The sequence below is a fragment of the Cornus florida genome, unplaced genomic scaffold (assembly GCF_030987335.1).
Source record: "Cornus florida cultivar Cherokee Brave unplaced genomic scaffold, ASM3098733v1 CherokeeBrave_3.0.0_Hap2_Chr06, whole genome shotgun sequence".
NCBI lineage: Eukaryota > Viridiplantae > Streptophyta > Magnoliopsida > Cornales > Cornaceae > Cornus > Cornus florida.
In genome coordinates, this window is record NW_026775576.1 from 87,324,715 (window position 1) to 87,335,076 (window position 10,362).

General features: G+C 34.8%; 1 protein-coding gene across 2 annotated transcripts; it reads right to left on the minus strand.

The window, feature by feature from the left end:
- Nucleotides 1-3,244: 3,244 nt before the first annotated feature.
- On the minus strand, nt 3,245-8,707 carry LOC132312618 (F-box/FBD/LRR-repeat protein At4g26340-like). Of its 2 annotated transcripts, none has more exons than XM_059811044.1 (4): nt 7,880-8,707; nt 6,876-7,716; nt 6,618-6,761; nt 3,245-3,696 (listed from the first exon to the last, which is right to left on the minus strand). In XM_059811044.1, exons 1-4 carry the CDS (start codon nt 7,948-7,950, stop codon nt 3,394-3,396), a joined length of 1,359 nt encoding a protein of 452 aa, XP_059667027.1. In that variant the 5' UTR covers nt 7,951-8,707; the 3' UTR covers nt 3,245-3,393. The 2 variants fall into 2 exon arrangements, with proteins under 2 accessions (XP_059667027.1, XP_059667028.1); XM_059811045.1 differs by having other exon boundaries at nt 8,005-8,706.
- Between the last annotated feature and the right edge of the window lie 1,655 nt (nt 8,708-10,362).

The following is a 10,362-nucleotide window of genomic DNA, read 5'->3' on the forward strand; positions in this document are numbered from 1 at the left end:
GTAGTAGTAATATTTACATTGGTTCTTGGAAATAGATAGTGGAGCAGCCCACTAAACTGTTTGCGAGTGGGACAGGCCCATTACAATATAACCAAATGGGGGGGGGGGGGAAGAAAAAAATCCAGAGTCATATATGGAATCCCCAATTCCACATACAACAAATCAGAGTGGCGCAGCGGAAGCGTGGTGGGCCCATAACCCACAGGTCCCAGGATCGAAACCTGGCTCTGATATAAAAGAGTAGCTTCCTCTGTTCGATTTTTTTTATTTATGGACAGAATTTTACAAAATTTAAAACAGGTTATATAATATTTATCTGTCTATTTATAATCACTCCACTATAATCATTATAAAATCTACTTTTATTTATTTATTGAATAAGTACATATAATTCATATATTATTTGTATTATTCAAACAACAAATCTAGAAAATATTTTGATCTAATTGATCCAGTAACGTCAAGATCATGTGACACATCTAAACAAGTACGTGGAAGAGTTTTGGGTTTTTCCATACACTCATTATGATGATCATTAAATAAATTTTACCCCATTAATCCACTAAACATCTCCATTTATTTGATCATCTAATTATTAATAATATATACTATTAAAAAAAAGGGTTCAAACCGATCAGCTCAATCCGGGATTGGCCTAGTGATAAAATTACTTGATTTTGGCGTCTTCCAAGCACCAGGTGTGGGGTTCGATTCTCATTAGAAACTTACGATTACTTGGCAATCCCACATTTCAAATCATATATAAGAGGGGCATTGACTACATGTTGTATTATATCATTAGCTATATCGTATTAAATTACATACCATTTGATATAGTCTAGTTTCCAAAACTCGTCTAGTAGCTAGAAAAGATAAAAGTGAAAGAAATACACATAACATTTATATTGTCCAACAATAGTGATATATACATAATATATATATATATATAATGGACCAAGATGGGGGGTTGAATTAGTCCTTAATAACTTTTCAAAAACACTTTGACACTTTTCTGAACCAATATGAACACCATAGCAAGTATGCAATGATTCTAACACTTGAAAACCTAATATGTCACAAGTGTTTGATGAAATTCAAAGACAGAAGACACTAGATTTTTACAAGGAAAATCCCCCTCAATAGGGATAAAAAACCTTGGTTTTTGGGTGCTCACCTAATGTAAATCCACTAATTATGTTGCTAGTTAATATACACTCAGCTGTCTCACACTCTGCACACACACCCTATCTCAACTTTGTGCACACAACACTCCCCTTGTCCTTAGCACCCCCGTTTAGACCAATACAACTCTCACAGCTCTTCAAATACATAATAAAAGATGGATGTACATCATACAATGGCTATTACACAAGATAAGAATCAAAATACAACTCAAAAGTACTTGAGTAATTCTACATAATATGTGGTCTGAGTATACAAAGTGAGATGGAGTTTCAATATAGACCCAAACTTGATTCCTAAAGCCTTATATCAACAATACACACTTGCTCAGATGATACACATGATGAGTGTAGCAAGATATAACAATTTCAATTCAAAAACAGGCTTGATTTCTGCAGAAAACCCTAATTGTCAAGGTTTAAAAGGCCAAATTCAGAAATGACCATTTCTCTGTTGAAAACTCACTTGCATTGCTTCAAATCAATAATATAAACTTGCTCAAATGATAATCATGATGGTCACAACAAGATATCAACATATAATACTCAAAACAAGAAGCAATGCACCAGAAAACATACAAATAATGAGGTTTGAGATATCAAATACTACTGCAGTGAATATATGAATATAAACTTGATTTATGCAGATGTAAAATGTCAAACCAAACTTGTCTGTCTTTTTTTCATTACATATTTTAACATGTGTTTCATGTCAATTGTTTAATGAAAGGAGGTTCGACACTTTAATGCATGTGTATAATGTTGTTATCAGATTGTCTGTATTTGTATCAACACCTTCATAAAAGTGTCCGTACTTCTTAACTATTGATCTTATTACATATTTAAAAAAATGTGTCAAATTTTATTATTATTATTTTTTTGTTTTTACACTTTCAGTCCAACAACAAAATGACTGCATTATTATTCTCTTAGTAATAATAAGTCATTTGAGGTATAGGTATCAACCTTTCTATTGCACAAATTTTTTTGTTATAAAGTTGATCATAACTTTAATTGAAATCCTAATACATATTTGAAAATCTGTGTCAAATTGTTTTTTTTATTTCTCTTTGCCCTTTTCTAGTCCAACAACAAGATGATTGCATTATTATTCCCTTACTTAAGACCTAAAATAACAATAATAATAATAATAATTCATTTGAGATACAAGTATCAACCTTTTTATTCTTTAAACCAAAAAAAAAAAAAAAATCCTTTTTATTCTATTAAAGTGTTTTTTTAAAATAAAAAAATAAAAAAAATTGGAGAATTGTTACCAGCTACCAGCTGATCAAAATGTTGCAAACACCTCAAAAAGATGATCACTAATAATCCATGACATACTTAATCCCCCAACATTGACATACTCAACCATCTTCAACAAAAACAAAAAGAAGGGCGTAAGAGAATTCAGGCTTAAAATATATTTTTTTTAAAAAGATTTTTTTTATTTTTACTTTTTTGATATTTAGCAAAGATCGGAAAATAACTTATCGATAAATTATTTTTGTTAAATTTTTATATATATATATTTTTCGTAAATATTTTACCACAATTAAAAATCAGAAAATACAAATATAAATATATACTACGTATATTTTAAAATATTTAATAAACGGAGCCTCAATAGAAAGTACAAAAATAACAAGAACGGGAAAAATAAATATATTTTTTTTAGGTAAAATATTTTTTTATTTTTACTTTTTGGATATTTATAAAAATCCAAAATTAACTTATCAATAAATTATTTTTGTTAAATTTTAATATATATTTTTTTCGTAAATATTTTACCACAATTAAACATCAGAAAATACAAAAAATATATATATTTTAAAATATTTAATAAATAGAGCCTTAGTAGAAAGTACAAAAATAACGAGAACGGGATCTTACACAAGTAAACAGTTAGACGTAAAAATAAATACTCTTGAGTATTCATAACCTTGCAAACAAAATTAAAGACAATGAACAAATCAACTTGAAACTGCGTCTGTTTTTCTGAAGGACAACACGGTATATATATGTATAAAGAACAAAACTTCTTGGTGTATATATATAAAGAACAAAACTTTTAATTAAAAATGTTTTTAATACATAATGAGAAGCCTTATTTTTATATTTAAAAAATGTATATAAATAATAAAAATATCTTACACTTTTATAAGAATTTCGCTGCAATATGTACAAGCAATAACTTACAAGCATCAAAGAATTAAAGGATTACTAAAGCTGCTCCAGCAGGAAGTTTTGTTTGAAAGTGCCTAGCACGCTTTCTCGCTGCTTTTTTTCTCAAGGTCTCCGTGAACTCCCATGGAGTTCCTATAAGAAGCGGACTGCGAGGATCAAAAGTAATCTTCTCGAGCATGACAGCACTTTTGATTACATATATTGCAAGCTCAAAATCATCTGCACGCCCAACCCACCCAATGAATTCCACCTCCTTAAGGTAATGATGGGGCCGAGATGTAACCTTTTCCAGGTTTCTCCTCTTAGAGGTGGAATCGCCCCAATGTAGCTGTAACAGAGAGGAATGAAGATGAAGTCATACCGTGCTTAATTTATACGTTTAAGTAGACCATTAGCACACAAAACCAACATACCAAGCATCAAATCATAACGCAGGACAAGTTAGAATCACGACATTACTAGACTCAATGGAATAGCCAAAACGAAACGTTCCACAGGCTCCAACGAGATTGAACATATTCTGTTGTACATATGACTTGACAATCAAATTTTTTTCTTTTCTGACATTAGTCACCCTGCTGCTTGTAGAATAAATAACTATTCCGCTTTATAACATAATAAGATTCAGTGGACATGCAATTTAAAAGACCTTTAACTGATCCATAAAAATATTCCTCTAAGCATTTAAGAAATAAAATCAAGAAAAGTTTAATTGCTTGGGAATAATCAGTAGTAATTTCGCCAAAGTGTCCGTAACTAATAACTAAAGATCCTCAAAAATAAATTAAACTTCTGCAGGGTACTCCTGGGAAGTAGAAGAAAGGGGATGATTCTTATTGTGTCTTTGGCTTGCATTATTCGACATTTTTCATCTTCCAATCACGGGGTCAAATTTCTGCCTGGCTTTTAATTTATTGAAGGATCTCTGTTCCTTCTCCCAACTGCAATCTCAATTTCTCATTTTTCATAATATTGATCTCTTACCAATAGAATTATAAGGACAAAAGAAAAAATACTATAGTTTCTTAGAAAACACCTTTCTAAGAGCTGATGAACTAATAGATTGGTGGGTTTATTCTCAGCATGTATGCTTGGAATAAGTCACACCCTAAAATCATAGTTGTTAAAGGCACGCCTAGGCCCCTCCCCAGGCTCGTCAAGGCTCAGCTAGAGCCTTGAGGATCAATCTACTACAGGTAAGGTCCTTTCAATCAAGCTCAAATAAAGCCCTCAGGCTCGCACTTTTTAGTAGCCTCCAAGGCTCGAAAAAGGTGGCCCTTGTATTTTTTAATCATTTATTCATATTATTTTCATTTTTTACTTGATGACTACTAAATTAAAAGGTTCTATACTATGAAGCACGGACACCGACACGGACACGGAACACAAGTACGATACGACACAGACACGGGGATACGTTAAATCTCAAAAAAATAGGACACAGACACGGCAGGAATACAGTAATAAAATAATAATATAATTTTATTATATATAAAAATTAGTTCATAATTCATATAATTTAAGCTCACTATATAGTCTTTTATTATTTTTATTTATTTATTTATTTATTTTTTTGAAATATAAGAATTTATAGTCTCAAATTTATTAAATTACAAACAAATAAAGATAATAACTTTATATCCAAATAGAACTAGTTAAACCTTCTGACCAAACAAGTGCTAAGGAAAAAGATGAGGTATATCTTCTCTCTCCTCCTCATCTACGTGTCTTATCTTTGTGGACCTTCTTATCATCTTATCTCTACTCTTCCTTTTCCCACACCAAATCAACAGAGCAAAGAACGAATCTCTACCCACTCTAGACAACACCGTCTTTGGAGGCAGAGAATAAGTTGCGAGGGAAGGACGGGGTGAAGAAGGAGAGGTGCGGTGACGGCGAATGAGTGGTGTGAGGTTACCCATTTCAGAGGAGGTTGATAAATCTTAAATTTTTATGGTGTCGTCGGCGCCACCGGATACAGCGACAGAGCCGGAGATGTTAACCGACTTATGGAGAAAAGGTGAGAAGGGAAGGAGAAGAGTAGTGGGATTGGGATTGTTTGAGTTACCGTGTCCTCCGGCGTATCGCTGTCGTGTCTCTCCGTGTCCATTATTTATTTATATATTAAAAAAACAGGACACAGTTTTTTAGGTGTCGGACACGTGTCCAAGCTCTAGACACGCGTGTCCGTGTCAGACACGTGTCCAACACCGGTACGCAAACCCTACATGCCATATCGGTGCTTCCCAGGTTCTATATCATATATTGTATTGTTTAACCTTATGAAATATTTGACAAAATTAAAAAATTTACGATTCACTATTTACATTAAGTGCAATTATTGTTTGACTATGAATATATATAACAATATATGTTTAAATATGCATTATCATATACACACGCCTTACTTTGATCAAGTTCACGCCTTATACTGCACCTTGCACTTAGGCTCCAGAAGGCCTTTGGTGCCTTAGTGCGCCTTGGGCTTAGGGTCCAGAAGGCCTTTGGCGCCTTGAGCCTTTAATAACTATGTCCTAAATCATGTCCTTTTAACAACGATGTCCTAAATCACGGATCTAAATGGATGTTTTTGCCTTTAAACCAACATAACACAAACACAAAATGATAAAGCAAAAATGGATTATAGCATTGGGCAATCACTAGACAATCTGATTAAAGTGACCATGTTTTAATTAAACTTATAATGAGAGCAAAGAATCCTCAATAGTAGCATGGTTGAAAGAGGAGGAAAGAAGAAGAAGAAGTTATGAAGAAAACACTGTGTTAGAGATGAATTCACACTGTTTTGAAGAGAACTAAGACTAAATCTAACCGAATTATGTTAGAGAATCCAAGAGGTCCTAGTGTCCTACACCAGCCAGGAGGAGTTCCTTGAGCAATTAATTAGGATCAATTGCAAAGGTAATTGAACAATCATGAGATTAAAGATCATGTAAAACTCTCGGGCAGTAAATATTAAATCAACTTGGGAACAACAGAATGTTATATATTCATTTACAAAATTCTTGAACAATCAGGAGAATAGGGCAAGCTAAACACTGTAAGAGCATTTTTCCTATTATTGGTAATAATATAATTTGTAATAGTCATAAAGAAGTAACTACTTGAGAAAATTGAAAGCTTTTAAGCGGAAGTCCAAATGAATCAAAGTTTCCAATTGAATATTCAACTTCAAAAGCAAAAAACCTGACATTTTAAAAATGTAGGAGGTAAAGTAAGACTTATTACCTGTAACACAAATTTACACAAGAAAGGACACGCCTCTATCAGGGGAGCAAAAACAACAAGACTTTCAAGATAATCTGGAGTAACTCTCAACTCCAGTTGCTTGAGCTTATTAAAGACAGGAAATTTAGGAAACCTAATACTGATCTGAATAAACCAAAGAAAAAGTAAATCAGCACGAATTGATAATTATGTTAAAAAATGAATAAAATATAAACTAAGGGGAGGAGGAGATAAAAATAATTGGTTAAACTAACTAACCTCATAGAAGGTCGCGTGCAACGTAAGGCTCTCTAGTTGAGAAAGATAGTTTGAAATTTCAAAAAAGTTATAAATTAGATAATCACAATACTCACCCCCAATACACAGTTCAACAGGCTCCTTGACGTTCTTAAATGGCTGGCTTATTTTTGGTCCAAAGTACTCAAATGACACTAGATTCATAGCAGAAATCTCAATACTTTCCACATCGAAACAGTAAATTATCCCCAAGCGCTTCAATTTGAGTGCTAGGTCAGGAACTTTCAGATTTACAAGACTATTAGATCCGCTCACAGACAATTGTTCCAAAAATGGACAGTTAGTTAAGAAGTACTCAAGAACTTGCCCAGTTACATTAACGTTTGTCAGCAGGAGATTGGTGAGGGAGTTGCAGCTGGTAAACCCAAGGGACAATGAATGCACACTGATTCCCGAACATGGTGACAAGTCTAACTCAAGCCTTTTAACCCTCTTTTCTATAGCAAAATTAACCCAATTGTCAATGTCAAATTTACAACTTTCATCATCAAGATCAAATAGAACTCTGAATTCATCTAAACTGGTACCATTGTACGATTTCAAGACTTGATTAACCCAATTCAAATACAAACGCCTTTCTACTTCAAGTTCCTTTTCACCTAGTTCAAGTGCATTTATTATATGTGAGGCATCAAAGTTTAAACCTTCAATGTAAGTCCACATATACCTCCATCTCTTGGATAGCAGACTAGTTCTTCCAGCTTCTTTCATCGTCAATTGTGACAAGATAGAAACAAGAATATCATCAGGAAGTCCACTAATGTGATCCTCCAAATTCAACCCTCTTTTATCGACCTTCTCACTATTGCAATTAAAGGGGAAAAAAAAAAAAATTTAGGAACTGTGATAACAGAAACACCAACAGTAGTGCTGAATTTTTGTAACTAAATTTCTTCATTCAAAAATAAAACAAATATAAACATACAAATCCATACATAAGTTAAAAAGACGGTGTAAATTTTTACCTTGCGTTTTCAGCATAAATTGAGGGTCTCGTGCTTTTCTCCATGGAATTTGAACTCACAGTTTTCAGCATAATTTAACACATAAATTTGCAGATCCAAGAGAGAGAGAAAGAGAGAGACTTTACCTATAAAACAAACGAGCAGATTCATAGTCCGAGTTGGATTAGGGCTTGTCTTTCGTGTCTTCCTAGGTTTAGGATTTTATTATTATTATTACTCCGTATTTGGTAAGTGATTTTTTCTTTTCTTTTTTAATTCGCTTTTGGTAGGTAGGTTTAAAAACTTTTTAAACAAGAATCTGACCATTTTGGGACACCGGCCCTGGAGGCCCACTATGTTGACAAATGTCTAAGCCTGCTTCAACCCATTATTTCACCTGGTATTCAATTTATCCAACTCAAGGCCCAGTTGGCTGGTCGGCCAAGCCCACTAAAATCCTTTTACGAGGAATACATTATTTCGCCTCTCTTCAGTTGGACATATTTTATGCTTTCAAAATTATGAACCGGGCTGATAAAAAATAAAAAAAAATATAAATTACGAACCAGCAACCAAGCGCCTTTGGTCTAATTGTATAATGTTACAAGTTTGTTCACGTCGAATTCGAATAAGAAATGTTATAAATATGTATAAGTTAGATGTTAGCCCTACTTAATAAATTAAGTTTTTTGATTGGATCTGACCTTATAGTTAGTATTAGATTCAGATTCAGTTCTTAATTTGGTGTTACTTCAAGCGCTCGATCCGAAAAAATCCTGATTGTCACCTTACATGTCATATCAAACGTTAGGTCCAAAATGATTAGAAAAATTTAGGGTTAACTTTAGTTACACCCCCTGAAGTATGTCCAAACTTCAAGGAGACCTCTCCACATTTACAAAAATTCAGTCAGACCCACTGTCAGACATTGTCGACCAATAAATGAATGAAATGACTAAATTATCCTTTTGTCGTTTTCTTATATATACTTGACCTAACAGTCAATCTCTTGAACCAAACATGTTTTATAATAGCTTTATCTCTTGAACCAAACAATCAATCTCCCTCATCCCTCATATCTCAGTAGCAAAGTTAGGGTTACAAAAAACTAGGTTTGCATGGCTGGCCGGAAAACCCAGGGATTGTGATATTGAGATAGTTTATCCCTTTGCCACAGGGATATATGCTTAACCATTCAAGAGACGGGCTTGTGATATTGAGATAGTTTATCCCTTTAACCTTTTGCAGGTTTAACTTTTTTATTGCGGAGAAGAGAGATGAAACCCAATCCTCAGATAAGTTGAGAGGATCAAGTCTTGCGTCTTTTTGTCCAAATCCTGGAGCGAACTGAAGCTGTTGCCGGTACCGGAGGATAGTTCGAGAATTGTGTCATAAAGTCTCAATTTAATCGGTCTTACGATGGTGGATAGTGGTAGAGGAAAGCATCCTGCTTCTTCAGACCATCCAGTTGACATTGACATTCCAAATGATAGATTGAGCTCTTCCGCCTTACAAATCACTGTAGTATTGTGAATCCATTCGCATACACGATCAATATCATCGTCGTTAAGGGAAGATTTCATCTTCAAAACAACACATCGCAGTTTTGCCCCATTACCTAGGGTGAGAAACTGGTCTGTCCAGTCACCTATTTTTTCTATAGTGTATAATTCAAAATCAAGAAACAAATCTGGGATAGATAGACATTGTTGTTTCAATCTGCTGCTGCCGCCACTTTACCGCTGTCATCCATTGTGCTCGTTGGGCAGTAGCCCGTCATTTCAGTGACTTGGTCGTCAACCTCTTCACCGGTTCCAGCTCACCGCCGCTCCTCACCGACCTCATCACCGCCGCAATCGCAACATCCTCACAGTTCCTCACCAATTTATTCAATCCATGTCACCCATTTATTGGATTAGAAAATTTATTAGTCAAAATCCAAATATTAACAAGTCTACAGTCTACTCCAAATCTCCAATTGAAGCACCTATGAGTCAAAAAAAGCAAGAAGAACATACCATAGCAAGACGACCGAAGATGATCTCCTGACTCTTCTTGGAGCTCTCTATGTACTCTGACAGGAACGCAAAGAACAGCGACGACGACACCCATCACCGCCCTCATCATCAACACCATCACCACCCTCATCATCAACACCATCACCACCCTCATCATCAACACCATCACCACCGTCCCTCCACGGCTTCATCATCACCCCCACCTGATCAGAACTGTACGATCTGAGCGTGCATAGACGAGGCTGTAACACGATTTTCACCTTATCTGTCCCCGTCGATGACGTCGACGACACATCGGAGGTCCTCACCCTCTGAACTGGAACAAGAACCGCTGGTTTTTGAGACGCGAGCTCGCAGAAAACCGGTCGAGCCACCTTAGCCATTGGAGAGAATCTTAGACCAAGAAAATGGCTTTGCAGAGAGACAAAGTTTAGAGGGAGAAATGGGTTTGCAGAGAGAAAGAGAGAGAGTGTTTTGAGGGGAGCG